The sequence below is a fragment of the Dothidotthia symphoricarpi genome (genome assembly GCF_010015815.1).
Source record: "Dothidotthia symphoricarpi CBS 119687 unplaced genomic scaffold P153scaffold_1, whole genome shotgun sequence".
Taxonomy (NCBI): Eukaryota; Fungi; Ascomycota; class Dothideomycetes; order Pleosporales; family Dothidotthiaceae; genus Dothidotthia; species Dothidotthia symphoricarpi.
In genome coordinates, this window is record NW_022985008.1 from 286832 (window position 1) to 314359 (window position 27528).

The 27528-nt window shown below is 54.4% G+C and overlaps 12 protein-coding genes across 12 annotated transcripts; 4 read left to right on the forward strand and 8 right to left on the reverse strand.

Annotated features, from left to right (window-relative positions):
- Window positions 1-910: 910 nt before the first annotated feature.
- On the forward strand, window positions 911-2311 carry P153DRAFT_279506 (uncharacterized protein; the record flags this gene model as incomplete). The annotated part of the gene is made up of 1 exon (XM_033663026.1): window positions 911-2311. The coding sequence occupies one exon, from the start codon at window positions 911-913 to the stop codon at window positions 2309-2311; it is 1401 nt and encodes a 466-aa protein (XP_033528827.1).
- Window positions 2312-2600: 289 nt separating this feature from the next.
- Window positions 2601-3850, reverse strand: P153DRAFT_362210 (ankyrin). The gene is made up of 3 exons (XM_033667078.1): window positions 3782-3850; window positions 3389-3722; window positions 2601-3336 (listed from the first exon to the last, which is right to left on the reverse strand). Coding segments are annotated over exons 1-3 (879 nt in total). The 5' UTR covers window positions 3784-3850; the 3' UTR covers window positions 2601-2793.
- P153DRAFT_362211 (uncharacterized protein) lies at window positions 3832-5906 on the reverse strand. The gene is made up of 2 exons (XM_033667079.1): window positions 5734-5906; window positions 3832-5561 (listed from the first exon to the last, which is right to left on the reverse strand). Exons 1-2 carry the CDS (start codon window positions 5810-5812, stop codon window positions 4123-4125), a joined length of 1518 nt encoding a protein of 505 aa, XP_033528829.1. The 5' UTR covers window positions 5813-5906; the 3' UTR covers window positions 3832-4122.
- A 151-nt stretch (window positions 5907-6057) lies between these two features.
- P153DRAFT_371824 (DASH complex, subunit Spc34) lies at window positions 6058-6935 on the forward strand (the record flags this gene model as incomplete). The annotated part of the gene is made up of 3 exons (XM_033669344.1): window positions 6058-6122; window positions 6171-6581; window positions 6629-6935. 3 exons carry the CDS (start codon window positions 6058-6060, stop codon window positions 6933-6935), a joined length of 783 nt encoding a protein of 260 aa, XP_033528830.1.
- Window positions 6936-8452: 1517 nt separating this feature from the next.
- Window positions 8453-11419, forward strand: P153DRAFT_1734 (MFS sugar transporter-like protein). The gene is made up of 7 exons (XM_033662313.1): window positions 8453-9351; window positions 9410-9465; window positions 9520-9666; window positions 9722-9818; window positions 9869-10068; window positions 10119-10464; window positions 10545-11419. The coding sequence occupies exons 1-7, from the start codon at window positions 8896-8898 to the stop codon at window positions 11205-11207; spliced, it is 1965 nt and encodes a 654-aa protein (XP_033528831.1). The 5' UTR covers window positions 8453-8895; the 3' UTR covers window positions 11208-11419.
- Window positions 11420-11795: 376 nt separating this feature from the next.
- P153DRAFT_380262 (uncharacterized protein) lies at window positions 11796-12565 on the reverse strand (the record flags this gene model as incomplete). The annotated part of the gene is made up of 2 exons (XM_033669917.1): window positions 11796-12321; window positions 12378-12565. The coding sequence occupies 2 exons, from the start codon at window positions 12563-12565 to the stop codon at window positions 11796-11798; spliced, it is 714 nt and encodes a 237-aa protein (XP_033528832.1).
- A 795-nt stretch (window positions 12566-13360) lies between these two features.
- On the reverse strand, window positions 13361-14649 carry P153DRAFT_1858 (uncharacterized protein). The gene is made up of 2 exons (XM_033662405.1): window positions 13858-14649; window positions 13361-13810 (listed from the first exon to the last, which is right to left on the reverse strand). The coding sequence occupies exons 1-2, from the start codon at window positions 14532-14534 to the stop codon at window positions 13678-13680; spliced, it is 810 nt and encodes a 269-aa protein (XP_033528833.1). The 5' UTR covers window positions 14535-14649; the 3' UTR covers window positions 13361-13677.
- Window positions 14650-15241, reverse strand: P153DRAFT_1804 (uncharacterized protein). Its single transcript, XM_033662367.1, has one exon. It carries the CDS (start codon window positions 15089-15091, stop codon window positions 14765-14767), a length of 327 nt encoding a protein of 108 aa, XP_033528834.1. The 5' UTR covers window positions 15092-15241; the 3' UTR covers window positions 14650-14764.
- Window positions 15242-15388: 147 nt separating this feature from the next.
- On the reverse strand, window positions 15389-17360 carry P153DRAFT_371826 (tricorn protease domain 2-containing protein; the record flags this gene model as incomplete). The annotated part of the gene is made up of 4 exons (XM_033669345.1): window positions 15389-16926; window positions 16980-17157; window positions 17212-17300; window positions 17345-17360. 4 exons carry the CDS (start codon window positions 17358-17360, stop codon window positions 15389-15391), a joined length of 1821 nt encoding a protein of 606 aa, XP_033528835.1.
- A 591-nt stretch (window positions 17361-17951) lies between these two features.
- On the reverse strand, window positions 17952-20697 carry P153DRAFT_328763 (uncharacterized protein). The gene is made up of 4 exons (XM_033665363.1): window positions 20472-20697; window positions 19838-20419; window positions 19498-19786; window positions 17952-19438 (listed from the first exon to the last, which is right to left on the reverse strand). Exons 1-4 carry the CDS (start codon window positions 20653-20655, stop codon window positions 18094-18096), a joined length of 2400 nt encoding a protein of 799 aa, XP_033528836.1. The 5' UTR covers window positions 20656-20697; the 3' UTR covers window positions 17952-18093.
- An 81-nt stretch (window positions 20698-20778) lies between these two features.
- On the forward strand, window positions 20779-22878 carry P153DRAFT_362220 (Ribophorin I). The gene is made up of 3 exons (XM_033667080.1): window positions 20779-21232; window positions 21287-22370; window positions 22400-22878. Exons 1-3 carry the CDS (start codon window positions 20880-20882, stop codon window positions 22511-22513), a joined length of 1551 nt encoding a protein of 516 aa, XP_033528837.1. The 5' UTR covers window positions 20779-20879; the 3' UTR covers window positions 22514-22878.
- On the reverse strand, window positions 22659-27036 carry P153DRAFT_328769 (Coatomer, alpha subunit). Its single transcript, XM_033665364.1, has 8 exons — window positions 26856-27036; window positions 26756-26805; window positions 26562-26693; window positions 26354-26502; window positions 26277-26306; window positions 26222-26230; window positions 23451-26173; window positions 22659-23399 (listed from the first exon to the last, which is right to left on the reverse strand). Exons 1-8 carry the CDS (start codon window positions 26883-26885, stop codon window positions 22863-22865), a joined length of 3660 nt encoding a protein of 1219 aa, XP_033528838.1. The 5' UTR covers window positions 26886-27036; the 3' UTR covers window positions 22659-22862.
- Between the last annotated feature and the right edge of the window lie 492 nt (window positions 27037-27528).

Consider the following 27528-nt stretch of genomic DNA (forward strand, 5'->3'; position numbering starts at 1 on the left):
ATGTTGAAATAGAGATGAGTTTTGTTGCATGCTTGTTCGTGGCGAGTAGTGATGTGTGAGGCAGTGTAGGTGTCGTTTTGTTTCTTGGTTCCAAGCGGGCTGAGGAGAATGTGGAGAGACGCCCAGATGCCAAGCCATGCCAGGACAAGCGATGTTTGTCGTCTTTGCAGCCCTTGCTCAACCTTGGTGACATGATGCAACCGTGGCCACTCGAGGACGCAGCCGAGCAGTACAAGACGGCCGAGCAGAGTGGTGGGCGCACACGGCGAGGGCTGTGGGGTGTCTGGAGGCGGTCACGGGCCCAGCCAAGCGAGGGAAGCTTGACAGTTTTAACCATATATTTTGAGTTGATTAGTGTTGATTAGAGTTATTGAGCTACGCAAAGCTTGGCCGAGCGCGGCGGCGGACTGGGCAGCTGGGCACGCGGTGATGAAGAGCCATGGCGACGACAGAAGGCCCGCAAATACACTGCTTTTGAGCCGAATGGAGCAGAGGGAGTTGTTTTTGCAGCTGCACACGGGTGCGGCAGTGGCCTCTGTCGCACATGACGCGAAAGGGGCTGCTGGGTACGTAGGCAGGCTTGGGGAGTGGCCCGCTAGGATGGACGGTGTCGGGGGTGGCAGTCAACGGCGTCGAAACAAAGCTTGTCCCGGCCGCTTGTAGGCCTTATTTCGCTATCAAACGCCACTACCAGGCTGGGCGGCGATCACGAAGCAGGCGCGCAGCCCATACGCCCCGCTGAGTGGTAGCTACATCAAGGGAGCATGCCGCCGTCCATGGAGCACTCTTGAGCCTCTGGTCCCCTGCCTACGACCACCTCGGACGCACACGTGCCCTGACCCAACGCCCGCCGCTTCACATTGCATCACCGGTCCACCCTGCCCTTTCCCCCCCCGATCCCCGATCCGCCATGGAGACGTACCACGGCCACGTGCGCACGCCCAACGACGCCATTGTGCTGTTCGAGGCCTGTCGCATTGGCATCCTGCCGCGGGTGCAGCGCCGCCTCTCGGAGAAGGAGCGCCAGCAGATCAAGTCGGGCTCGGTGTTTGTGTGGGACGAGCGCGAGGCGGGCATGCGGCGCTGGACCGACGGCAAGTCGTGGAGCGCCAGCCGCGTGTCGGGCAGCTTCCTGACGTACCGCGAGATGGAGGGCAAGCGCGGCGGCAGCGCAGTGCCCACGGCGCCGGCGGTCAAGCGCGCCAGCGCAAAGTCGCCCGACGACTCGGCGACGGGCGACTCGGACGGCGAGGGCCCGGACGGCTACCGCTACAAGGCCGACGGGCTGATGAAGCAGTCGTTCAGCATCACCACGTCGGGCGGCCAGCACCTGCACCTGATCAGCTACTACTCGCGCTCCAACTCGCTCAACCTGGCCCAGCCCACCAACGACGCCCAGCTGCGACACATCCGCCCGCCCAAGAACATGTACCCGGAGGCCTCCATCAACGAGGTCCACGCCGTGCCGCCCGTCACCCGCGGGCCCATGCCGCCCTCGCCCTACAGCGCCCCCGCACACAGCCTGACGCCGACGTCGCCCTATGCTCGCCCCGGCCCCGGCCCAGCACCCGCACCTGGCCATGGACACGCACACTCGCACGCCCATGCCCACGCCCACGCACATGCGCCAACACCGCCCATGTACGCCGTGCCCGTCTACCCGCCCACGCCCCCCAACGGCACGCCCCCGCTGCACGCCTACTACACGCACAACCCCTACTTCTACAGCCCCATCATCTACGCCCAGCCGCCCTACCACCACCCCCAGGCCCATGCCCACGCCTACGACCGCCCGCCGCCCGCCATCGCCAGTCCTCCCGGCCACCCCATGCTCGCCCACCACGCCCACGCCGCCTACGCTGCACACGCCGCCCACGCCGCAGCCTACCAGTCGCCGCAGTACATGCAAACTCCCCCGGCCCGCGCGCCTTCGACCGCCGAGCTGGCCCAGCACCAGTCCGCCCCACCACCCCCACACTCTGCGCCCCCGTTCCCCGAGCAGGGCCCCCAGCTGCCCGCCATCAACGGCTCCGCTGCTGCAGACAAGCCGCCCACGCCAGAACCGGACAAGTCGCACCCTCAACCCACCGCCGATGCGCCGACACCCCGCCCGCTCCCCACGCTGGGCTCCCTCCTCAACGGCGACGGCGCGGACAAGGAGGCCCAGAACACCAGTCGCTCAGGCAGCCGCAGTCCCAACACCGCCACACGATTCCCCCGCGATCTGGCGCCGGAGCGACTGGCCAAGAACAGCTCGGCAGCGGATAGCAACGCGTTGAATAAGCTCAACAGCGTCTTTGTGCGGTCGTGAGATGGCTGGCATTTTGCCAGAAAGCCCTTCCTTCTTCGGTATATAAGTTACTGCCGTGATATGTTTCCAGCACAGCGTTTTTTTTTCAGATTTATGACCTGCATATGGGCGGCGTTATGGGAATCTTGGCTATTTTGTTCTTCTTCTATGTCTTCGTCCATGTCTTCTTTGGGGGCACAAAGAGCCAAGCATGGCCTGGAGTTTGTGGTGCATTTCACCGGTCATGCGAGGGAGCATCTGTTGGTTGGGGTATTTAGTGCTTCAATGCATTGCGAAACAGTGATGGGACTCGGCTGTAGTCACTCGTTGCTACACAATAGAAGATCATTGACTTGTTACCCTGCTTCCTTTGATATGATCATCCATGTGAGGCGTTGTTTCAATAACGCCCAGCTTGACCATAACGCCCAGCAATATCACTCTTTCAGAACCTGCGACCGGAACGCCAAAACTCCTTCGCAAGACACGATGCCAATCCCACATCATATCGACTCTCCCGTCTCGGCCCTCGGCCTCATCCCCCCAGGCGTAAACGTCCACCCTCTCCCCTCTGTAGGCGTCATCGCCCTCCTCTTCTCCACCGGACTCCAGTCCATGCCGGGAGCCGGCAGTCTCGCAATAGCCGCGTCATCCCTGGCTCGTTGTCTCTCGCCTCCGCCCTGCATCAGGCCATCCTGATCAGTGACGAGCCGCACACCCGCGGTCCTCTGTCGTTCCCGCAACGCCAACTCCCTCTTGTCTTCTGCCTTTTTCTTCTCAAACTCGATGATGAGTGTCTTGAAGTAGGCTTCCGCCGCCACTGTCGCCGAGTAATGCACCGGTGTCCACGAGTATGCGTTGGACGCGAGCGGATTCGCGCCATATTGGAGGAGCATGCGAAGGGCTTTTAGTTCGCCGGCCGCTGAGGCGTGGTGGAGTGCTGTGTTGCCTGATGTATCGGCGTTGGTGAGAATGGACGGACCGTGCAGGATGAGAGTGGGGATGAGGTGAAGGGTTCCTGCGCCGGAGCGACAGGCGAGCATGAGCTGCGACGCGATCAGCAAAGAGCAAGACGGGCGTGTTCAGAGGAGAAAATACAGCGTCAAGTCCTGACTTGGTCTGCCAGGCTACACAGTCTGGAAACCGTTTTGCGAGCATGACTCCGACCTCCTCCTTGCCCGCCATAGCAGCAAGCATCAACGGGGTTTCCCAGTCGTTGTTTCTGCTGGCCATTTCATCTTCATGGCCTTGGTCGATCAGAAATTCAGCGATCGCTGTGAATCCATGCTTGGCCGCCAGGTGCAGGCTCGTGTTGCTCTTATCCTCAAAGTCTGGGTTTCGCAACCATCGTGGATTGTTCTCCACGATGCGCTTCACAAGCGACAGGTCATTGAGAAGAATGGCGCGGCGAAGGCGCCTGGATACGTCAATCCTGCCATCGTTAGCGACCCGTCGACACTTGAGTTTACCCCACAGACACGAACAACTCACATGATGACTTTGAAGCATGGCTGCACAGCGTTCGAAACAAAGTGTTGTTGAGTACCGACTTGATGCGGGGACATGTCATGAGCTGATGACGCCTGCGGAGGCTAATCGACGGATTTCGCTGCAGCCGGTTAGTCCAGGTGCGATCGTCACAGGGATCTAGCTGTCTCAACGTAGCGCCGTTCTTATTTCATCTTCACGGTTCACCATGTACGTAATCAATGCTTTGTGAATCCTCTGTCTGATTCGTCCTAATCATGCTTCGTGAATATGATCTGACACGCTAGTCTATGATGCACGCCAGAAAGTGACCATCTCACATATCGAAGAACCATCCTCCACCTCTACAAGCCCTCAAAGTCACCGCCCGAATCGTCATCGTCAATGTCACCGTCCTGAATCTCCTTGGCAAGCTCCCGTTCCCGCTCCCTAGCCTCCTGTGCATTCTTAAGCTCCAAGCGGTGTTGGTTCATGGGGTATCGCATAGCCTTGACACACTCGTCGTGCAGCGTCAAGCAGGCTCGAATACGCTCGTGGAATGCCTCGCCGGGTTCACGAGTCGCGTAGATGTCTCCAGCCACCTTAGTCTGCATGAAGCCCTTCTCGTGGTCGATCGAGGCTTCTATTACGCCGTCACGAATGGCCTTGGCTACGATGTACTCGGCCGACTCCTCGCTCTCCAGGCCAAGGCGGATGCAGATGTCGCGGAGAGAGATGCGCGAGTAGGACAGGGACAACATGCGGATGCCCGTCTTGATGACGTTTTGTCGCAGACGGAGAATCAGCGTGTAGGTGCCGTCGCGGTGGAATGTGGAGGAAAAGGTGTTGACGATCTTCAGGAAGCCCTGCAGATCGCCGACGCGGACTGCCTGAACAAGGCGGAAGTAGGGCTCCAGAGCACGCTCAAGACGGGGCTGGCTGAAGACGTCGCGCTCGGGGATGTCGCCCATCAACAGCTCGACGACGATCAGCAGCTTCATGGAGGCCTGGTAGAAGCCCGTGGCGACGCCGGCAGACGGGGCCTTGCGGGTGGCGCTGACGAGGTGCTCGTGGGCCTCGGTGTAGGACAGCTGGATGGCGCGTATGCGGCCCAGGTAGTAGAGGTAGCGGGCGACCTGGTTGTTGGGGGCGTTGGGCGGGAACTGCGTCTGGGCGACGAGCAGATCGGCTTGTGTGATGTCGGCGGTGGAGAGGTAGTTGCGCAGCAGCAGGGTGGTGACGGAGGCCTGCGTGTCCGGGTCTTTGCGCAGGACGGCGCTGCGCAGGGCGGCGAGCAGCTTGCCCCGGATGGCGATGACGGGCGACTGCTTCGAGGGCGGCTTGGGGTCCATCTCCTCGTGGAAGAGGGCGAAGTAGAAGTAGGCCTTGGCGGCCAGCGAGTCGAGGGTGCGGCGGTTCAGCTCGCGGATCTTGTCGACGAGCTTCTCGGAGAACTCTGAGCCCTCGTCGTGGTCCTTCTGGTCGTACAGGTAGACCTGGATGAGGATGGCGATGTAGACGTCGATCTCGGGCATGGGCTCCTTTGTGCTGGTCTTGTTGGCCTGCACCTCGTCCTTGTACTGGGCCACGACGCTCTGGATGGCCTGGCCGTCCATGCCGATGTACTCGATGAAGGTGCGGGCCGTGGCATTGTTGGGCGAGTAGCTGAGGATGATGACGGAGCACAGCACGCGGTCCGTCAGGCGCTTGCGCAGCGACGAGATGGAGCGCAGGGCGCGCAGGGTGAAGCGCGAGTCGAACTGGGCCACGGCGCGCTCGAGCAGCACGAAGTTGGCGCGGATGTCTACCGTGGTTGGGTCAGCGCGGCGGTCCAGGTACTTGCACGACGCCATGTCGGTGGCAAGGAGGTGGCCGGCACACATCCTGCCCGCCGCCCGCGACGTCGAGCAGGCGGGGCAGGGACACGTCGAGGTGAAGGGCATTGTATGGGCATACAGCAGGGGGACGGCACTCACCCGCGATGGTCTTCTGCTCGACGCTCTCCGGCTGGGGCTGCTCGCCCTCGCTGACGACGCCTTCCATGCCCTCGGCCATGGCTGTCGCTGCTGGGGGGATGCGCGGGGGGAGAGGAAGGTACGGACGGGGGGTGTGGCCGTGTAGTGTGGTGTGGACGGGCGGGCGGTGTGTTGGTGCTGGGCGTGTGCTGAGTGCGGTGCGTCGTGAGTCTGGCGGCGGAAGCTACAAGCTGCTTCACCGTCATGGTCCCGCGGCTTGGCGGCTTTGTTTACTCAGGCACGCACCCTCCGCTGTCCACGCCCTCCACGCCGCCCACGTCCGCCATGTCGCTGCTCGACGCCCACCTCGAGCAGATCTCGCTCTGTGCCGCCTCCATCTCCGACCTGCCGTGCGTCCACTGCGCCCTCCACGCGTCCCCCAGCTAAACTCGCCGCAGCTTTGCCCCGCCCAAGATCTTCACCAATGCCCTGCTGCAGAACCACGACATCACCTCGCTGATACGCGACACGGAGCTGCATGAGCGCGCCCTCTTCTCCGTCCCCCCGCCCCCGGCCGCCCCCAAGGCCTCCGACCTGCCTGCAGCCACCAACCGCCGCAACACCATCTTCAACCCCAATGGCGCCGCCGGCTCGAACATCTCAGGCGGAGGTGCGAATGCCGTCCGCGCCCCTCGTCGCAACACGGCAGTCGCAGCCGTCTTGGGTACAGAGCTGGTAGAACGCATTCGGCGAGGCGGCGGTGGAGGGGCTGGCTCAGGCTTGGGCTACCGCACCTACGATGCGGGCAACAGGAACGAAGTCGACGTGGAGTCGCTGCTGGAGGGGGCTGAGAAGCTGCTCGGCGTCTAGTGCGTCACACCGACTCTCACATCATCCATCCAAACTGACAGAGCAGCCCAATACCAGGTGCGCAGGAGAGAATCGCCGCCATGCGTCAGCGACACGCCCGACTCGAATCCTCGGTCGAGTTCTACGAAGCACGCCTCGCAGAACAGACCACCCAGTTGAACCGATTGAACCGGTCTCGCGACTACGTAGACGACGAAGCAGAAGAGCCCGACGAGGAGCCACAGGACGACGTGCCTTTGAGCGCAGAGGACCTGCGTCGAGAAGAGGAGGAAGTACGCCAGCTGGAAAAGAAAAAGAGAGGTCTGGAAGATCGCGTCAATTCCATGGGAAGGGATATCTCCGGACTACGCTGATCGTTTACATTCAACCTTCGAGAGGGGGTCGCGATAGCTGTTTGTGACGTCTCAGGACTTGCACATACTTGATCTTTGGCGCCTTCAACCCCTACGTCCCTGCCCAGAACCAGAGAAAGGTTGTCTATCACTTGCTTCACTATGGCAGAAGTCAAACGCAGCCCCTGGACAACCGCACTGTTGCTCTAGTATACGTCACCAGGCACGACCCTTCTCGTTGTACAAGTCAACAATAAATTGACATACACCGCGCTCGCTGCATCGACCATCGTCACCCATTTGGCAAACTGTCTATTACATCAAGGCTTTTGATACCTCGCAAGAATGTGAGCTATTTCGACATCTGAGCACTCGCAATCAAGACAGCTCGTCATTGAGATGAAAGTCCGGTGTCCTGCTCGATCCAACGAGCAATTTATACTCTACTCTCGACAGGTGCACGCTTGTGGAAGTCATGAACTGGTTACGCTGGGAGGTACCTATCCCACTGATCATCGATACGATTTCTGGGTCAACGACCAATTCTGGAAGAATAAAGTCGTGGCGGAAAAGTCGAATCATGCGCTTCTCACGGGTGTTGATGTTTCTTGGTCAGATTTAGGTTGTCAAGCTGCTTTTCGCACAGTCCTTGGGCTATACAGGGTTAGAATATCCCTGTGAGCAACCAAATCATGGAATCACGCCGACATTCCTCATGTGTTGGTTGCAATTTGTCCGTTAGCCATGGACTTCAAGATCAAGCAATTTGCTCAAGCAGGCAATATACACGTTCGTCTATACTCTTAACTTTTTCTTCTGCGTGAGACTTGGCCCTGATGGTCGGAAGTATTAATTTCCCATTGGACCTGGCAAGACTTCTTGTGCGCGGGTAAAACAAATAATAAGGAGAATGATACGTCTCAGACAGGAGAAAAGCATAACTCATGAGTTTAGTGTCTTGGAATCTTCACTCGAATAAGACGGGTCCAAAAGTTCAACACAGTCTGACTGGTTTCCAACAATGCCTCAAAGCGCCGCTTATCAACCCAAAACCTCTGCATAGAGTAATTTAGACCTTCGCACAACTTAACCCCAGGCATGACAACGAGGGACCAGGAAATGTCTTGGGAATCGGATCGTCCTGCCGACGGGCTGCCTGTTGAGGTACCGATCTTCACCGCCAAGTGCTAAGCTTATTGACCTCTCGGTCAACCGCAAGATGCTGAAGCAAGCTACATTGAAATATTGGAACATCTTAACTGCTGTAAACAAAGTTAGGGTTATGATTTTGCTTTCTTAACTTTACATTTTTCCACTAAACTGGATATTTACATACATCTTGTTCCTGTACTTTCACATCGTTTTGACTTCCACACTTAGCCAAGGATCAACATAGTTACTACCGTCGTTTTACCGATCTCATCCGATGCTGAATACCGAGTTGCTGCATCCCGCAACTGACTAGACCTCTACTGAATGCAAGGCCTCCCAAACTCCTCGCTCGGCATTCCGCTGCCAAGAAAGAAACCTCTCCGCCCAGACGACAGATACCCACTATGACATCGTAGTGCTTGATATGAGACCAGATGATAAGCTTGGCAAGGGCACTCCGCTGCTTGACGACAATGTGTGGTTACGTCTGCCATCGCGCTAAACCATGGAGAGATCGATGGGGGTACGGTTACCCCATGGCACTTCGACCCGCCGAATGCTGGAGAGGAAAGTGAGCACTATCATAGTGCGCCGAGTCCCCGCATATCAACTATCATTGGTTCATCGCCCTTAAGAAGCTCTTCTTACTGGCTGAGGGTCGTGTGTGGGTATCTATACCTGTGGCAAGTTGAACAGATATCAACGAATACCTCAGTGGCTGGGTATATAATACGTTGCACCATGCCTCGCAATCTCCAACACCTACCTCTTTCGCAGAGCCGGAGGGGTATCTCCTTGGCACTCAATTCAATATCATCGAGCAATCACAATGCCTCCTCAAAAGCTCGACATCGAGGCCACTGAGCCAACCATATCTTCCCCAGGAAACAGCAGCAAGTCCGATCTTGGGTTTACAGATCACATAGACGATGCCAGTCGCCGGCCCTCTCAAGCACAGCAGCCATCCGTGGCCACCAAACTTCGCAATCCTCTCGCTGGTCTGAGCGAGCAGGCAGTCATTGCCGATGTGGATACCTGGTGTGTTGAGAAAGGACTGCAAGAGTATCAAGACGTGTTCCGCAAAGGCGCGTTGATAGCTCGTGTGGGCCAACGTGACGATGGATTCGAGTATGTTGGTCAGCTGAGCGCCGAGGAGAAGGATCTCTTGCGACATGAAGTGACGCATCGTTGGTCGCAACCGAAGATGTTGTACTTTTTGGTTGTTCTCTGTGCTGGGTCGGCCATCGTACAGGGCATGGATCAGACGGCCGTGAACGGTGCTCAAGTGAGTTTGATTGGCATCTGGTCATACTACATGATTCATAGTACTAATCCCCTCTTAGCTTTACTACTTTGAGGAGTTCGGTATTGGGGAGGAACAGGTGTGGCTTCGTGGATTGTGCGTAACGCCCGGGTGACGATCGCACGGCATCAATACTAACTGTGGATTTAGACTAAATGGAGCGCCATATCTCTGCTCTTGTCTCATCGGATGCTGGTCTAATGCACCACTTAACAGGTATTTTGGTCGTCGAGGGACTATCTTCATCTCTTGCATCATTTCCTTCGTCACTGGAATCTGGATGGCTTGCGCAAACAAGTAAGTCGATGTCGTTGTGGATTATCTGGGATTCTCTTACTCACTATGTCGATAGCTGGCCTAATCTTCTCTGTGCTCGATTCGCTCTAGGATTCGCCGTCGGTGCCAAATCATCCACCACACCAGTCTACGCAGCCGAGTCCGCAGCTAAGGTAACATATTCCCCTCCAAAGCGTTAAGACAAGTTCTAATCTCAAATTAGACAATTCGCGGTGCCCTTACTATGATGTGGCAAATGTGGACAGCATTTGGAATCATGCTGGGATTCATCGTCTCCGTTGCCTTTGAAAACGTAACCATCCTCGGTAGACTGTCTCCCTGGCGATGGATGCTTGCTTCTACAAGTATCCCACCGCTCATCGTTTGTGTGCAGGTGTACTTTTGCCCTGAATCACCACGATGGTAAATCACTGTCTCCATACACCTTCACATGAGATTCTGACCCCTTTTAGGTATATGGAGAAAGGAAAGTTCGACAAGGCCTTCAACGCTCTGTGTCGTCTTCGCAAGCACAAGATCCAGGCTGCCCGCGATATGTACTATGCGTACAAACTTCTTGAAATCGAGCAGGCCGAACGCCAAGGCAAAAGCCTATGGAAGGAGTTCTTCTTCGTCCGTCGTAACCGCCGCGCTGCACAGAGCTCCTTCTTTGTTATGACTTTACAACAGTACTGTGGTGTAAATGTAATTGCGTACTACTCGTCGTCTATCTTCGAACAGGCTGGGTTCTCCCGTTCTGAGGCCCTGCTTACGTCCATGGGCACTGGTGTGACAAACTTTCTCTTCGCTATCCCTGCTGTGAGTTCCGAACATCATTAATTTATCTTGAGCTCTTGTTTTCAGGCTCTAGAGATAATGGCTGCTGATTCCTGTGTCAGGTTTACACAATTGATACCTTCGGCCGTCGAAACCTGCTCCTCACCACGTTCCCACTTATGGGTCTTTGTCTCATCTGGTGCGGCATGTCATTCTTCATGCCGGAGCTTGATTCCAATGGCCAGCCTTCCCAGGCACGTCTGGGAAGTATTGCCGCTGCAATTTACACCTTCATGGCTGTATATTCCCCCGGCGAAGGCCCCGTCCCATTCACGTACTCCGCCGAGGCCTTCCCACTACACCTACGCGACATTGGCATGTCATTTGCCACAGCCACATGCTGGGGCTTCAACTTCATCCTCTCGCTGACCTGGCCTGCGCTCGTGGACGCCTTCACGCCACAAGGCGCGTTCGGGTGGTACGCGGCGTGGAATTTCTTCGGCTGGATATACTGCTACTTCCTCCTTCCTGAGACCAAGGCCCTAACGCTTGAAGAGCTCGACACCGTGTTCGATGTCGGGAATCGCGAGTTTTCCGCTTACTACCGCAAGAAGCTGCCGTGGTATTTCAAGAAGAACATCCTGAGGCAGAATGTTGAGCCTATGCCCCCACTCTATGAACTCTTCGATAATGGACCAGAGCCGCAGCATACTGGCCAGTCTTTCGATGGGGAAAAGGTGACGGAGGATGTGCATGTGGAGAAGAATCTAACAGCACGGGTCTAGACGACGCGATGGAACTTAAAGTGTTGGAAAAACGTTGCAAATAAAGGGGGAAGGAGAGGGAAGGCTTGAATAGAGTATGTGCAAATCGACTCGAAGCTATATACCCATTCGACTGTACTTTGTCACACTCGCAAGATGTCGGAGCCTTGTATTGAATCCACAATTAGAGTCTATTGCAGGTGTTACTCAGGCTCACAACGAACGAATACATGCTCTTATCTTGTGCGGGGCTGGTTTGATTTGGTTTCACGCAAAGTTCAACACGAAAATTCTATGCACAAATTTCATATTCTGATGGTGTCTTCTAACGCCGCCCGCATGATTTCTAACAGTTCGAAAAATGAAGGTGCGTTAGATAACGGTCTTCAACTAAGTAAACTCCTTCAACGCTAAAACAATAGTCATCATGCTCATCAACCAAGCTTGAAACAAAGCAAATCCCCATCTTGAAAGTGAAGTCATAACAAAAACGCCGAGGGTATTTGTACGCCAAAGAACACCGTGAGCAATGCAAACGTATGGCTCCAAAATGTCGGTCTATGTGGAGCCGGAGGTCTATCCAAAGGTAACAGTTGGTGCCTCACATTATCAATGTCGTCGACGGCGAGTCTTGCGCTGTACTTGGTCGTCCGAAAGGCTTTCATCGTCGTCGTCATCTTCCTCCTCATCCTCTTCATCCTCGTCAGGCATGGTCATTTTACGTTTTCTACCCACCTTCTTGTGCTGGTTGCGAATGTGTTCCTTCATTTTATCCTTCCTTCCCCCAAAGCTGCGTCTCTTGCTCTTCCCTCCAGACGGCTTTGCCGAACGTTGGCATCCTGCAAAGGGACAGAAATGCTCGATTTTCAGTGAAACATGCTTCTCGTTGTAGTGACGGCGAAAATCAGCTTGGCGATTAAATGTTGACCCGGCGCACTCGGGGCTCGAACATGAAAATTTCTTGGACGCGAGAACATGACCGATAATAGGATCGGGAGCAGCATCTGACGGCGGCGAGCTTTTCTCCTGATAGCGAGGCAATTGCTGAGAGCTAGGTGAGGGTTTATGAATCGGTGAAAGTGGTGGAGCAGATTGAGTAGCGACGGTGTCGATGTCCGGTGTTGGCGACGCGAGTCTTGGAAGTGTATTTAGTAAAGAGAACTATGTTGACTGCAGAGTTGGGCAACTTACAACTGCTTTTGGTGCGCAATTTGGTGACCAAACAACTCCAAATTTGGATAAGACGGAAGAGAGACAGCCGGAAAATTCATGTCACTGATGATGCTTTCGTTAGAACATGTCCTGATGATCGCGTACCAAAATCTGAATTCATATCGCTGAAAGGATTCCAATGCGGCATTCATAAGTGCTATTGTCATGAGTTGTAGATTTTGACGATACATGGAATCAGGACCGCATGCGAATACCTCTCCGGTTTGAGCTCCCAGTGGATGGTAGCAGACGCTCAGAACACAGTGAGGGTCCTAAGTCTCGAGGATAATACAGGCAAAAGCTTGGGTAGCTGAGCACTCGTGTGGGTGAACAATGTTTCATCCAAGGTAAAAGTGGAAGATCGGTATCTCCACTGGCACGGGTGGCCATTCATCCAACCGAATACAGAAACAGGCGCACGGCAAGAGTGGATCTCGACGGCGTGATCTGTGGTTCAAACATGGACAAACAAATCCGGATGTACCATTAGCATCGATGAAAACACGGAACGCAAAGATGATATCCGGATATGACAAAGTCCACGAAGTTCGACACATCCTTGAGGAATGAGATAGTATCGATGATTTTTCGGCTATTTGCGGCTACGTCTTGAGTTCCTCCAAATCTTCGATGAGTTGATTGCATGTGATAAAAGAACTTGATAAGAGGAATATATCAAACCCACCTTGCTTAGCAGAGGCCGTGGGGCTTCGCTCTAAAAGTCCTTGGTATGCTGGTTCGAATATGGGGCCTAACGCGCTATTAAAAATATAAACATCCATATGGTTCAGTCCTTGGCGATGCTCAGATCCGGTCCAACCTTATAGATTCCGAAACCATATGTAGGTCCTTGCATTGGACAACAGCGGGCATACACGGTATTCTATTATCCGCACTGGTACCCTGAGGATTGGATATGTGACTGGTTATTGTTCGAGGGCGAAAGTCTACAAATCTGGCGAAGGTAAAGGATGGAAAACATATCACTCCGTGCGTGAGGATGGAAGGAGCTCGCCGTGTCCAGTCCGACAATCAAATCAGATGCGTAAAGAAGCTTTTTGTTAGTCCGCTGTCACTAGACCACACGTGGTGCGATGTGATGTAGGACCAGTCCAGAGACTCATTCGGACTCTTGCGGATCAAAATCATCTTCCAGTGGTCAAACGTGGGGATTCAAGGCGGCTGATTGAACCAAACAGTCGGGTTGGTGCTCAAAACGTTGTGGTCACCCGGAAGCACACTATCCTCGGCTTTGATTCCACTGACGAGGATTCAGTTGTTACAACCACGGAAGTGTCCATGATATGGCAAGCGTTGCGGTACTCGGGCGAGCATGACCATACCAAGAGTATCCATTATGGACAATGATGGTCTTTCCAGAGTCCAAACTTGAGGTCGAGTACAGATGTAAACTGCGCAAATGGTTGATCGTCTCATTGATAGCAAGGATGGTACTTACTCTGTAGATGTGACTTCCTGACCCAATGCCATACTCCCATTTGTCATCAGCCGCCTCCTAAATGTACCACTTGCGTCAAAGTCGAATGATGGGTCGATTGCCTCTGTTACAGCCAGATTGTAATGATTGTTCATTGGTTGTGACCCGTAGTAGCTCGGGACGATTGGACGAGACTGAGATCCATGAAATTGATGTTCGTTCTGGGTGGACGAGGAGTCCGAGATTTGTGAGACCGAAGGTGACATAACGACTGCCCCTGTATGCGAACCGTTGTTGAAGGAACCGCGTGGCGTACGATATTGACCAGCACTCTGATGTTGGCCAGCTTGAGTCCAAGAGTTATACGAAGTAGATCGTGACATGTTGGCAGGATGTGGTGGGACTCCATTGATAAGATGCGGATTCGACAGCGCGGTGGTATAGGTCGGAGACACGGCCGGATGCTGTGTAATTCTTTGGCCTGGTATCATCGACAACGAGTATCGAGGCGTAGTGTTGTAAGGCTGATGTGTGTTCGATGATTCAGGATACGGATGGCTGATCTGCTGTGGGACAAATCGCTCTTGCCCAATGGAGTTGACATTGTCGTTCGCGAGATGAAAGTCCAGATCTTGGCTATTCGGGAAGCGGCGCATATTGACGTTGCCGCTCCCGTTGGGATACGCATAGTCTTCCATCAGGCCAAAGCAGACAGGAGGAGTGTAAGATGAGCGGAAGCTAGAACTAAGGCTGAATAGCTGCTGATGTGCGGCACTAACTGGATAGTAGAGAGGAGAGCAAGAGAAACGGGGGAAACCACGCAAATGATGGATCCGAGGCAGCCATATAACGTGCAGCTTGAGATAGGGCGTGACGCCCCGTTGGCTGGTCCTGTTGCAGGACCCTCCTTGGCTGCATACTTTCAGCCTCAATCCGTTAATCGCGCATAGGAAGCAGACGTCGTCAAAAAGAAGGCAAACAAGGCAACTGGCCAACGCACGTAACCCAAAAGCAGCGGGGAACGCGAGAAATGACAGCCTGACTCTAGCGAGCAATAGTCAATACAGTTGTCCTTAGATTCCAGAGTTAGCCTCGACCAGAGCATGAGACCTGATTCTGATGAAGATGCAGTTTTATTCTGCGGACGCGTAACCGACAAAGATTGAATGGAATGAAGTGTGAGATGTAGAAACAAGCCTATATGAAATGACGCATTGATTGGATAGAACACAATAATACGACGAAACACGAACATGGAAGCAGGACCGGAAAGTACACTGATGATCTCCGCACAAGCCCAGACCTATCGCCTTGGTCCGCCTCATCCTTTGTAAATTTTCTAGGGTTGTTCGTCGGCTCTGGGATGAATGCAGCTTATCTGCTCGGTGAATGTGCAGATACGAGTATGAGACGACAGCATTAGGCCACCGGCATTTATACCAAGATCTATCAGATGCCTGCATATCTGCATGTCACAAGATCAAAGATTATATTGCCTTGTTACGCAACTGTCGCTTACTTGAGAAGAAGCCTAAATACCGTTTTTAATGGCTTAGTCCTTCACAATCCATACCTTGATGCTTGCATCACCCCCAGCTGAGATGACCTTCCCAGCCTTCTCCCACGCCACACCCGAAACACCATCCTTATGAGCGTTGAGTGCCTTGATCCGCTTTCCTGGATCCTCAGTGCTCCAGACCATGACATTCGTGTCCAGGCTCCCGCTTGCGGCGTATTTTCCACTCGCATCCCAGGCCAGACACGTGATACGCGCGGTATGCGCACTCCATCGATCTGTGATAAGCTTCCAGTCCGCCACCTCAAAAGCGTAAATTTTACCGTTGCTTGTGCCAAACGCGATCTTATCGCCTGATGATGAAAACGCTACTGCGGATATGGGCGACGTAGCGCGGCGAAGCACCGTTTCCGTGTCTTTCAAATCTGTGCCAGAAAGGGTATAAATATGTACGAGCTTATCGTCTCCGCCGACGGCGACAGTAGATCCATAAGCTGCGATAGCCGTGGGTGCATATTTGACTGAGAGTGAGTTCTTCTGCACGCCGTTGGAGTATACGGCTATAGACTCGGACGATGCAACCAGTACTACGCCCGATGTCGCAGCGATACCCTTCGGCTGGAACTTCAGTTCACTTGCCTCCCCAGTGAAGATCTTACTAGAAATGGAAATGGATCGCAGGGTATCGTCCCAGCCTACACTGTAAAGTTCTGCCTCGCCCTTGGATTCGGTGGCAGTGATGCCTGCCACGTAGTTGGAGTGTGCTGCACCTTCGATTTTATCTGCGAGTCCTGTGGAAACGTCCCACGCAAGAACGCGCCCCTCGTAACTTCCCGTGGCGAAGGTTGATCCTGAGATGCTGGCTGACGTGATGTTCTTCTGATGACCGCGTACGACTCGCGTTGGTTTTGGGTTACCGTCGACCAGGTAGTTCAAGTTTCCTTCCAGATCAACACTCACGATCAACCCGTCGCTACGGCCCGTCGGCCAGACCACACCCACTTGCTGGTCAGGCACGCTGACGACGCCCTCTTCGCCCATTCTCCACGTCTGGATGGCTTTGCCCGCCTCTGGGTCCCAAATCCGGACGGTCTGGTCTGCACTGGCCGTGACGAACTTGTTTGAGTCTTTCGACCAAGAGATGCCAAAGATACTGCCGGTGTGAACTCCATCTCCAATCTGGCCCTTTGCCTCGCCAGTCTTTCCATCGTACAGCCATATGCGCTTGTCAGCGCCTACGCTAGCGAAGACCGAACCGTCTGGGGCAAAGGCGCTGCCATAGACGAAGCGGTTGTGTTGCCCTCTGAGGCTGGTGTTGAACTTGAATGGTGCGCCATGGTAAAAGACCAAGCTAGTATCATCCGAGCCGGTTACGGCGCGTAGAGGCCGTTGTTGGCGGATAGACACGCAGTTGATCTGCGAAGAGTGCCCTGCGATCTCTCCTACGCTGTTGCCGCTGTCTGCCGTGATGCAGTGTCCAAAGCGTTCTTTGCCGTCGCCTACTGCAATGATACGCTGCGAGTCGCCATCCCAAGCAATGTCGTTGATTCGTCCGGCGATGATGTGGTAGTCGCCTGCATGCCCCGTCAGCTTCACTTTCCCCAGATCGTGTCCAGGCACCACACACCTTTCGTCGCGCCCTCTCCCGCACAGTCCCACACCTTTACTGTCCCCGAAACATCTCCACTGGCGACATAGAAGCCGGAGGGCGAAAAGCGCGCGACCGTGGTCTGGGTCGTGTGCTGCGTGTACTGTTTACTGACGGCGGGGTCGTCGATGGAGCGGAGGAAGACTGATTTGCCCGACTGGAGGTACACCAGTTAGCCCGCAGATGGCTGAGTCAACCACCGGGTACATACTGCATATGCTATCCGCTCGCCCTTGGGGTCCGAGGACAGAGGAGTCGGCTGTCCTCGGGTGGTGGTAGGGGATGCGGCCCAAATAGCGTCTGTCTGGTCAGCTGCTGTCACGAGAATAACGCAGAGCTCGCACCTGAAATGAGAGACATTTTGGAGTCGATTGTCTCTTGTAGAGAGGATCGAAGAAGGATGATATGGCAAGAGTTGCTCTGCTGTCTTGGTGCCTGAGCTGTCGTTTCCTGGCGGGTCCTGCCAGCATCATGCCGTTGCGGAGAGGTGGGGCTGCTTCATTCAATCGATCCGACCTGGAACCTGGAACCTCTCTCTCCGCCCCTATAGAAATGCGACACGAGTTTGGTTCCACATGCGAGAACTAGACTTTGGCGTTCTTCGTTCGCTGTGTACAAACTCAGACGTCACTCGAATTTGTTGTTCCCGACCCCTCGTTTACCAACATGTTCAATCAGGCATCGCCAGAGCCAATCCCATGGCACCACAGTGACAAGACAAGTCCGTATTGGAGACAATGCACCCAGATTGAAAAATCTGTTCAGTTCATCCGTAAGTAAGAACAAGGGATTTAATGGTAACTTCTCGGACTTTTGGGACGGCTCGCAAGGATCTCTACACAAGAAAGGTTTCAAGGAAACTGTGCATTGTATGCTTTAGATGAGAACAGGAGGGCAACATGAAACAAGACGAAGAAAACAACTCAATAAGAAAGACAGTCGCAAGAATGTCCTGATAATATTGCTACGACTCTGCCACGTTCTCATCAGACATATTAACTCAACTAATGAGCCCCAACGAGCAATGTTGAGTGCTATTACACACCACATCGACGTTTGCATCATGGAAAGAAGCCTAGGATAGCTATTTGTATTACTTGTTGAGCTGTGCGACATCGTCACTCAATCCCCTCAATTCTGGACTCACGCTCTCCCTACTCCTCAAACTCAATGCTGCAGCCTTTTGAGCAAAATCGACAACGTGCTGTACCTTTACGCCGCTTGCTATTCCGACAGCCAAGGCCCCACAGAATGTATCGCCTATGCCATTTACACTGACCACCTCTTCGGGCGATAGAACTCTCTCTGGTGGGAATAAGCGTACATAAAGCCCCCCGATCTTCTCATCCCCATTTCCACTCCTAGCGAGAACGTACTGTCTCTCGGCATCGGCATGCAGCTCTGGAGCATCAGTAGTGAGTAGTTTGACCAGCAGAACGCCCTGCGAACCGAGTTTGGCCAGTACAGTCGGGAAGAAAGGAAGTAACTTTATGGCCTGTTGCGGGATTCCCTGGTCCACGATCTCAGATGTTGTCATGTAGGTCAGGGGAACGCGGAGACCAGTTGAAGGAATACCGAGTGCGTCGATTACGGAGAACCAGGCGGGGCTTTCGAATAGCGAAGATGCATGAGCAAAGCTGTGGAGGGCGATGAGCTCGTAGGTGTTTGGTGTTATGATGTCAACTAGGTGGTTGGGGAACACCTGTGTTTCGTTTGTGGTGGACTTGGGCGGGAAGATACGAAGTGCTTTTGCGGTGGAAACCGGCTCAAAGATGGTTGTTGTAGAGGGATGTCGTGCGGCTTGAAGATAGGTGTGCAGGGCTTCGGATGACCAATTTGCGTCTGCTACAAAGACCTTCGGACGGGTTGAGGAATTACTGAAAAGTGTAGTCGCGAGTTTCCCGGTTGCTTCTTTAGGTATAGTTTCCAAGATCGACATGTCTGCCATTGCGAGCGCAAGATCTTTGCTTGCGTTGTTGACTGCAACATACTGCGCTGTTCGTGCTGGCTTGGGGAGTGTCTCAATGCCAGATGTCGACATGCCCTCGTCTTGTAGTTGGCCAAACGCTGCGCGGCCGCTAAGATCATCACCGACCGCGCTGTGAAGACGGACGGTAGATCCGAGAAAATGGGCAGCTTTGGCAATGTTGTGAGCTACACCGCCCAGGGTCTGGTTGATGATTGCTGGATTCGAAGTATGCGGCAATGGATCTGTTTGGCTAGAGGATGTGGAGAATGGAGCGTAATCACAGGAGAAATCAACCGCAAGAGCACCTGCCACAAGGATCTCAACATCTGGTGGAGCCTCAGAGATGGAAGAAGCAGTGGTGGAAGCCGTAGATGAAAGATCGAACGTCGATAAAGATGAATTACTCATTAGTCCCTCCGCAGTAGCCGCAGGACTAGACTGAACAGGAGTGAAGTAATATGAGCCCCGTCTACGTACTTACGATCAGCGCCCAGTTCTACGATGGAGCAGCAAGAGTGTCTGGCTCACCCTTCTTGCTTTGCATCCAAGATGGCAAGCTCTCGGGCTACAATGGCAGCTCGCTTGACGTTCGACTCTATAAGGGCTCTGTTGGCAGTGATGGATTTTGCCTTGGTTAACTCCTTAATCTTATTTAGGACAAAAGGCGTATTGTCTTTGCCCGATGCACCTGAAGCGTTGGCTTGTCGTAGGGCTTCCTCGATGACAACCTCCATCTCGTCCTTTGGAATGGCAAAGTCTGCGGGTACGGGGTTTGCGAAGAGAAGGCCGGATGAGATTTTGAGAGCGTGCTGCGCGTCTGCAGTCGGTCAGTATGTGGATGTGAAGTGATTCCCATACCAAGACTCACGTATTATTGCAGCAGCTTCAATTTCATCCGCGATTGTAGTCGGGCTCTTCACTCCACTGTCTCTCGACCAGAAGGCCGGGAAGTCTACACTCCCTGTGCGCCCATCCGCAAATGTACCGACACTCACACCCTCGGTCTCCAGATATTCGAGGGTTCTGGGGATGTCAAGGAAGCTCTTGCAACCACTTGAGATGACTGCAACTGGTGTTCTGCCCAGCTCGGTCAAATCAGCGGAGATATCCATGCTAGACTCAGCACCGCGATGGACACCACCAAGACCACCAGTACCAAATATCTTTATACCAGCCAACTCGGCGAGCAACATGGTACTCGCTATCGTAGTCCCACCAGTAAACTTTTTGCCAGCCAGTCGCAGACCACACACGTAACTCAGATCCCGTCTTGAAAGCTTCAATGTGTTTGCATTTCCAGCCGACGCAGTGAGCCTTATGAGTTCCTCAGGGTCCAACCCTACTCGTGCTACACCGTCTATGATTCCAATCGTAGCGGGGACTCCACCGTTAGTTCGCACTACGCTCTCGAGGAGGGATGCAAGGGCCACATTCTCGGGGTAAGGAAAGCCTGGTGGGGACATTAACACCACAATCGAGGAGCAGAATTGGGAAGTGCGCACCATGTGTGTATATGGTCGTCTCAAGCGCGACGACAGGCTTCTTCGAGTTCAGAGCTTCGCGCACTTCCTCTGAGACGCGGAAGAAGCCATTGTTGGTCAGATGGCGCCTTCCCAGTGTCGCGTGAGGTCGAGCATTTCGCAGAGCTATGTTGGGTCTCCCAATCGCCCTGGAAAGAAGCGTCATGGTGAGGTAAGTAGGCTGGGTAGCGACAATGGTGGGGTGAAGCTTGAGCTTCGTTGCGGCGGGAAGCTTAGCGCATGGAGCGAAAGTCGGCCGAAGTGAACACGACGCATCAGCGCGCGTACGCCAGCACCAGCTCGTCGTCAGGAACTGCCCAACCGCACAACACCACCCATCCCTTTTCCATCCGCCTCGTAGATGACTGGGTAACTTGGCTGCTACCCAGAATGAGGTCCACCGCTTTCTTCGCAAGCTGCCTGGCAGCGCTTTCGGGCTTCACATGCGCCGAACTCAACCAGTCGAAGCCATTGCTGTCCAAGCAGGTGCTGTCCGGCACCTTCAAGCCCCCACAGGTCTTCAAGAACACCAATCTGGTCCGCACAACAAACCTCGACAAGGCATACCCGCGAGAGACCATCAACGTCGTGATTGAGAACATCGACTCGAAGCCGCAGTCCGAGTACTATCTGCCGTTCGAGACGAGCCTGATCGCAAAGGTCGGCGGGCTGGAAGTGAGGGACAAGCAGGCAGCGGCGAAGGGCACGTTCCAGGTCGACGTCGTGGGACTGGACGCTGAGAGGTAGCTAGCAATGACAGCCAGACCATGTGACCGAGGCTAATCAATGGCATGCAGCTCCACGGAATTCTACCTCATCCACCTGCCCCAGCCGCTCGCCCCCAAGGCCCAGCAAACGCTCGCCATCTCCTACTCGCTCCTCTCTTCCCTCTCGCCCGTCCCCGCCGACATCGCCCAGACTGCGAAGCAGTACCTGCAATACACTTTCAGCGCATACACGCCCTCGGCCTACACCACCGAGAAGCAGAGGACCAAAGTCAAGTTCCCCAGCACCGATGTCCCCGACTTCACCACCCTCCCCGCCGATCTCAATGCCGAGGGCAAGACGGACCCGCAGAAGCAGGGCTCGACCTTCACCTACGGGCCCTTCAACAACGTGCCCGCAGGCGCAGAGCAGCTGGTGAGCGTGCGCTACGAATACACCAGGCCCGTCATGCACGCCACCGTTCTGGAGCGCGACATCGAGGTCTCTCACTGGGGCGGCAATCTCGCCTCCGAGGAACGCTACTGGCTCGTCAACCAGGGCGCCGCCCTCAAGAACCACTTCTCGCGCGTCGAGTGGCAGAAGCAGTCGTACATGAACCCACCCACCTTTGCCCTGAAAGGCCTGAACCTGCCGCTGCACCCAGGAGCCGTGGACCCGTACTTCACCGACGACATCGGCAATGTGTCGACATCGCGTTTCCGCCCGGGCAAGAAGGAGGGCCTGCTGGAGCTGAAGCCTCGCTACCCCATCTTTGGGGCTTGGAAGTACAGCTTCCGCGTTGGATGGAACGCCGATCTGTCAAGCTACCTGCGTAAGCTGGCGACTGGCGAGACATACGTGCTCAAGGTGCCGTTCCTCGAGGGTCCCCGCTCAGCCGAGGGCATCACATACGGCCGCGTGAACCTGCGCGTCATTCTACCAGAGGGTGCCACAAACATCAAGTTCTCAACTACCGTTCCCATCGTAGACCACTCAACAAGCTTGCACAAGACCTTCATGGACACTGTTGGCCGCTCAACTCTGAGCTTGACGGCCATCAATCTCGTTGACGAGTTCAGAGATCGGGACCTCATTGTCACATACGACTACCCCTGGGCTGCTGGATACAGGAAGCCTGTCGTCATCACACTGGGTGTGTTTGCAGTCTTTTCGGTCGTGTGGCTGTTGAGCTCCATCGACACGAGCATTGGAAAAAAGAAGACAGCGTAAGAGATGCGTGTTCGATCAAGTCAGTGAAGAAGGCAGAGAGGAAGAACAAGTGCAGAAAAGTCATGTTGTTGGAGTCACGGTCTGGCTGAATCCGAGGTCAGTGCATTGGACAGTAGTATATTGCGAGCGAAATTTTCCTTGATGTAGAACAATTGATATCACGTCACTTTTGTCAACAGACACCACTCATCGCTATGCATTGTACAAGAGTACGAAGAGTTTGGTACTGTAATTCTGAACATGATATCGTTTCGCATTTTGTTGTGATACAGGAGCGGAGTACACACTCCGCCTAATCTGATCCCCTCTCATGACACATGCCTACTCCTTCAGGCTCAGCTGCGCGACACACCCGCCCGTTGCACCAAGATGCCCCGATACACTGTCTAACCGTCTAGGCTTGTATGCTATCAAGTACCTCTCAACATCAAACCTCGCTCAACCAACAAGTCTAAGCCCACTCGCTGGCGCACCAAGCTGGCAAACCTCGCAAACTTTGCAAACAGTTCCCTTGTACTTTCCATGATACTTCGACCCATCATACGGACAAGCCACGCTGGGGCTGCCTCCGTAGATCGGTGTATGACTCGCTGCACAAATCTCAAAGTCTGCAAATTGATCAAAGTCGATTTCAATGCCATCTGCAGGGTTCCTCTCCGCAACAGTCTTGACGCGCTTGGCCGATTCCTTCATCTTCGCGTTGCCAGTGCGGTCGAGCAGGGCGTTGGCAAAGTTGAGTGCCGTGTTGAGTTGTCTGTTCTTGTGGGCGAAGTTCATGGCGGCAGAGAGGGGAATCGACTTGTGCGGGCCTTCTAGCTCGGGGATGGTGAAGTAGGCAGACAGTTCAAGAACACGCTTCTTGTTGTCATCCGAAAGGCCAGAGACATCGGTAGCGCCGCCGAGCAGTGCACGGCGCTCGAGTTCAATAGACATTGCGAGCGTATATTGGGCGGCGGTGTGGATTGCCTTCTTAGCCTGCATAGATTGTCAGCGCTTCATAGTTGGGAAGGCGAGATATGAAATTACCTCAGAAAGTTCTGCTTGTGAAGCTACAACGTTGACGATCAAGAGGTGTAATAACCTCTTGAAAGCGGCGACGCCTTCCTCTAGTTTGTTCTTCACCAGTGATTGTTTTCCAGTTGTTAGATCAGCTGCCAAGACAGACTCCAAATCTCGCGGAATGATGGGCAGAATCTTTCGTGAGTCTGTCTCATCGACTGTTCTCCGCACATAGTTGACGATTGAGGGCATGTTGGGTGTCGCAGGCAAAAATGTTCGCGTAGCCTGGTAGATCTCCTGGAACCGCTCCTCAAGCGGAGCAAAATTGACAGCGCCAATCTGCCTGTTGAGGAGCTGCATGGCGGTTTCGAACGAACCTGCAGCGACATGGTCTGCCGCCAAAGGTGAGTTGCGTGCCCAGATGTCAGCTTCACTGCTACCCGCGCCTGCTTCAGCACCCTCAACTTCGACAAAGTCATCTTCTGCTTCCACATCACCGTCGTCACCCATATCCCAACCACCTACATCATCTTCCTCGTCACCGCCTCCAAGCTCAGCGGCAGCACCTGGAGCTTCCGGCTCGCCAAGCAGGTCTTCATCCCCATAACCATTAGCCGCTGGTTCTTCACCGCCAACATCTTCTCCAAGCAAAGCCTTCTCGAATACGGTCGATGATGCCGCGCGAGTTGGCCAGTTCGCCTTGTGGGTCGGTGCGATGGGTTTGGCTGGCGAGAGAGCGTTGCCTATGGAAGGAACGCTGATCTGGTCTTCTGTAACACCGGCTGCCTCCATAATGGACTGAGCCTGCTCGTCGAGACCATGTGCTTTAGCTGTGGCATAGGCTAACGGGTAGAGATCGATCTCCTGGAACATGTCGATCCGGTTTTGCACGTCGCCTAAGTAGAGCGCATTTTGGAAACGTGCAGTCATGTCCCCACGATGCTCAGCAATCTTAGCCATACGCTTCAATTTGTCTTGATCGCCTGTTGCCAGGTACAAGAAGGAAAGCTTGTCAAAGTTGCGTAGCTTTTGGTAGGTCATCTCTACTATTTGATGGTTACCGTGTGCCAGCGCTTCATTGCTGAGACGTTGCCAGAGCTTCGGGCGATCGAGTTGTTTGGCCATCTCCACAGCTACCTCAAGGTTGCCGCATTCGATGGCAAGCTCAAACCGTGTCTGGGGATCCTGAACGAATTGGAGAGCGATCTCAGGATAACCTTTCTTTTGCAGGTACGAAATGATGCTTTGACCGACAAGGCTTGAATTCTTGATGATGTTCAGCATCTCGTCGTAGTTCCGCTTGACGAGAGCCAGCTTGAACCGGTATTCCGTGGGGTCGATCTGTAGTATCTTGGGCTTCGCTGCTCGATCCAGGCAGTATATATTACGTCCTTTAACCCTAACGAGGTACACTGTATGTTCCAGAGTACGGACGATGCCGTTGTCTCCGTTCATCAAGCTGTACTTGACGTGGTTCAAGGTGGAGTAGAGAAGAACGCCAGTATCGTCCCATGTTGCGCTCTTGATGCGGATGGTCTCATGCAAAGTACTGATTTGCTCAAGGTTCTTCGAAGCGATAGTGACATTGTGCTTGCTCAGAAGGGCTACGTGTAGCCCATCGGTTGACCAGACTACGTATTTAACACCATTGACGGAGAGCTCGGCGAGATTCTTCTTGGCCTGAATGTCGTAGAGAACGACGGAGGTCGGGGTGATCAAAAGGAGATTACCAGTACCACCAAAGTAAATGTCGGTGGTACCATGCGGAGGTTTGATCGTCTTTGTAGTAGAGTTGCTGAGGTCCTTGATGTCGATCTGCTGATTAGCCTGTGTGAAAACTGCGAATCTGTTCCTGGCCACGAAGACTGCAGAGTTACCCGAGCCACGCTTCGTGTCTGTAGGCTCCACGGCGCCTGAAGCATCGCGTGGGAGACTTATCAGCTCATAGGTACCGCTGTCGGCGGGAGATGTTACGAGAATCGAACGTTCGGCGGCGTTGTAGGACAGAGTCCGTGGAGGCACCCATGCGCTTCCAAGCTTCTTCAGAGAAAGCATCGATGGCGACTCGATGTTCTTCTGGAAATCGTATGATCGCACATGCTTCTCTTTGGTGATGTAGAAAAGATTATTCTGGTAGACGGCGGACGCAGGACGTTCGCGCTCCAGCTTGAAAACCATGACTCCATTATCGTGTCCAGCCGCGAAAAGGTTGATCTCGGGATGCGCCGCAATCACCCAAAATCTATCGTTTTCCCTCTTGAAAGACTGGACGGATGTCCGCCTGTTGAGATCCCACACGCGGATGGTCTTGTCTTCGCCCACAGAGAGAATCAGATCCTGATGAGGGTGGAATAGACACGCGGATGCGTTCTGGAAGTGTCCTCGACATGTATCCACCTCCCAGGCCTTTGTTTCTGACATCCTCCACAGCTTCACCAAGCGGTCATCACCGGCAGAAACGATCAGTGGGAGTGTGGGGTGGAACGCGACCCAGTTCACGCCGCGGTCGTGGCCCTCCAGGACAAACTTGACGACAGCGTCCGTGTTGCCAAACATATCTGCCTGATTCTGGTTCGTGCGTGCCATCTGGTCTTCGAAGTTCATAGACGTCGGGGCGGAGTGCTTCTTCCTCAGCCCGGAGATGTCCCAGACACGGACGGACTGGTCGAGCGAGGCGGAGACGATGAGGTCTTCTTTGGGGTGGAACTGTGCGCACATGGTGTAGTGGTTGTGGCCAGTCATGGTGCAGACTTGGGATGGTTAGGTGAGGCGGCGGTGGGAGCAACACGGGGACTTACTCAATGAGCCTGCGCACGTTAGCTTGGGATAGGGAGGGGAAGCGGAGTCACTTACGGTTCTGCCAGTTCCAGATGCGGATGGTCTCTGAGGCCTGTTAGCGATTGCGCTGCCCGCGCGTGTTGCGAGCTTACGGTCGTCGGAGCTGCTCAATATCCACGGCAGCTCGTGGTGGAAGAAGACGGTGCGGACATAGTCCAAGTGGCCGTTGAGTGTGAACAAGCATCGTCGGGTCTGGTAGGACCAGACCTTGATCTTGTAGTCGTCGCCGCCAGAGACGAACCTGCCCTTGTCTCAGTATACGGCTCTGTGTGGCCCTCGCGAGTCGTGGTGGATGCTCACAATGGCTGCGTCTTGTGGAAGTCGACGCCGCGGACCGGCCCGTCATGCTCTTCGAAGCGGTCGATCAGGGTGCCCATGCGGTAGTCCCATAGCTGGATGGTGGACGAGTGTAGCGAGACGAGGATCCAGGGCCTGGGGGCAGTCAGCGGTCAGCGGGGAGCGTGGGCGTGGGCGTGCAGGGCGGGCGCAGCTACCTCTTGGGGTGGAAGGCAATGCCCTTGGCCCTCGACGACTTGGACTCGAACTGGGTGCGGTCAGCATGCTAGCACGGCGCATGGGCGAGAGGCGGCCTGCCTTGGTCAACATGCTCGGGGTGGAAGACATGGTGGGATTGGGGACGAAGCCGCAGCTTCACGGGTGCCGGGAGTGCTCTCAGTGCAGGCGACGGCGGCAGCAGAGGGGGACGGGTCGGGGGAGGCGCGGGAGAGGTGTTGTGGTGCGAATTGCTCTGGGGAAGCTGCCTGCGCAAGCTGCCACGGCCAATGTTCACTCAATGTGTCCACTGTCGAGATCTCGAGGAGACTGCGCTTGTCCGCATTTGGTCTAGTGTCGACTCTCGCCCCGCATAAACCAACTGTGTACATTCTCTCCGTCTTGTAAAGCGTGAGTGAGCTGCAATTGATGTAGCTCTTCCCATCCGCAGAACTACACGATTGAAATCTACAAAAGCTCACATTAGGGGCATACTACTTGGAATTCCAGCATAACATTTCTACACTAAACTTAGTTTTAGTTGTCAGGTTGTTGCATGATTTCGCTGCATCTTGGTTCCTGCTATTTCGATTGATCGAAACTGTCTGGGGGCTCATTTTCATTCTGTGACACAGGCTTGATGGCAGAACACGATCTGTGCACTTGCCAGGTACATCTCGGTGCAATTGACTACTTCACCATCGACGATGCTTGACCATACCTGAAGCCCATCGATATGGTTAAACAACGAAAGCTGTGTGCTGTGGCTGTTGAC

Bases quoted from the DNA above. Each gene is read 5' to 3' on its own strand.
- P153DRAFT_362210 (XM_033667078.1), bottom strand. The intron at 3,337-3,388 runs GTATTTTCTCCT...ATCGCGTCGCAG, and splicing joins CCAAGTCAGGACTTGACGCT to CTCATGCTCGCCTGTCGCTC.
- P153DRAFT_362211 (XM_033667079.1), bottom strand. From the start codon at position 5,812: ATGGCCGAGGGCATGGAAGGCGTCGTCAGCGAGGGCGAGCAGCCCCAG. The intron at 5,562-5,733 runs GTGAGTGCCGTC...CAACCACGGTAG, and splicing joins CGAGCAGAAGACCATCGCGG to ACATCCGCGCCAACTTCGTG.
- P153DRAFT_1734 (XM_033662313.1), top strand. From the start codon at position 8,896: ATGCCTCCTCAAAAGCTCGACATCGAGGCCACTGAGCCAACCATATCT. The intron at 9,352-9,409 runs GTGAGTTTGATT...ATCCCCTCTTAG, and splicing joins CGGCCGTGAACGGTGCTCAA to CTTTACTACTTTGAGGAGTT. The intron at 10,465-10,544 runs GTGAGTTCCGAA...TTCCTGTGTCAG, and splicing joins TTCTCTTCGCTATCCCTGCT to GTTTACACAATTGATACCTT.
- P153DRAFT_1858 (XM_033662405.1), bottom strand. From the start codon at position 14,534: ATGGAAGACTATGCGTATCCCAACGGGAGCGGCAACGTCAATATGCGC. The intron at 13,811-13,857 runs GTAAGTACCATC...CCATTTGCGCAG, and splicing joins CAGGAAGTCACATCTACAGA to TTTACATCTGTACTCGACCT.
- P153DRAFT_1804 (XM_033662367.1), bottom strand. From the start codon at position 15,091: ATGTTCGTGTTTCGTCGTATTATTGTGTTCTATCCAATCAATGCGTCA.
- P153DRAFT_328763 (XM_033665363.1), bottom strand. From the start codon at position 20,655: ATGACGCTTCTTTCCAGGGCGATTGGGAGACCCAACATAGCTCTGCGA. The intron at 20,420-20,471 runs GTGCGCACTTCC...TGTCCCCACCAG, and splicing joins GACGACCATATACACACATG to GCTTTCCTTACCCCGAGAAT. The intron at 19,787-19,837 runs GTGAGTCTTGGT...GACCGACTGCAG, and splicing joins TGAAGCTGCTGCAATAATAC to ACGCGCAGCACGCTCTCAAA.
- P153DRAFT_362220 (XM_033667080.1), top strand. From the start codon at position 20,880: ATGAGGTCCACCGCTTTCTTCGCAAGCTGCCTGGCAGCGCTTTCGGGC. The intron at 21,233-21,286 runs GTAGCTAGCAAT...AATGGCATGCAG, and splicing joins GTGGGACTGGACGCTGAGAG to CTCCACGGAATTCTACCTCA. The intron at 22,371-22,399 runs GTGTGGCTGTTG...CATCGACACGAG, and splicing joins TGTTTGCAGTCTTTTCGGTC to CATTGGAAAAAAGAAGACAG.
- P153DRAFT_328769 (XM_033665364.1), bottom strand. From the start codon at position 26,885: ATGTCTTCCACCCCGAGCATGTTGACCAAG. The intron at 26,694-26,755 runs GTAGCTGCGCCC...GACTGCCCCCAG, and splicing joins ATTGCCTTCCACCCCAAGAG to GCCCTGGATCCTCGTCTCGC. The intron at 23,400-23,450 runs GTAATTTCATAT...CAATCTATGCAG, and splicing joins CACAAGCAGAACTTTCTGAG to GCTAAGAAGGCAATCCACAC.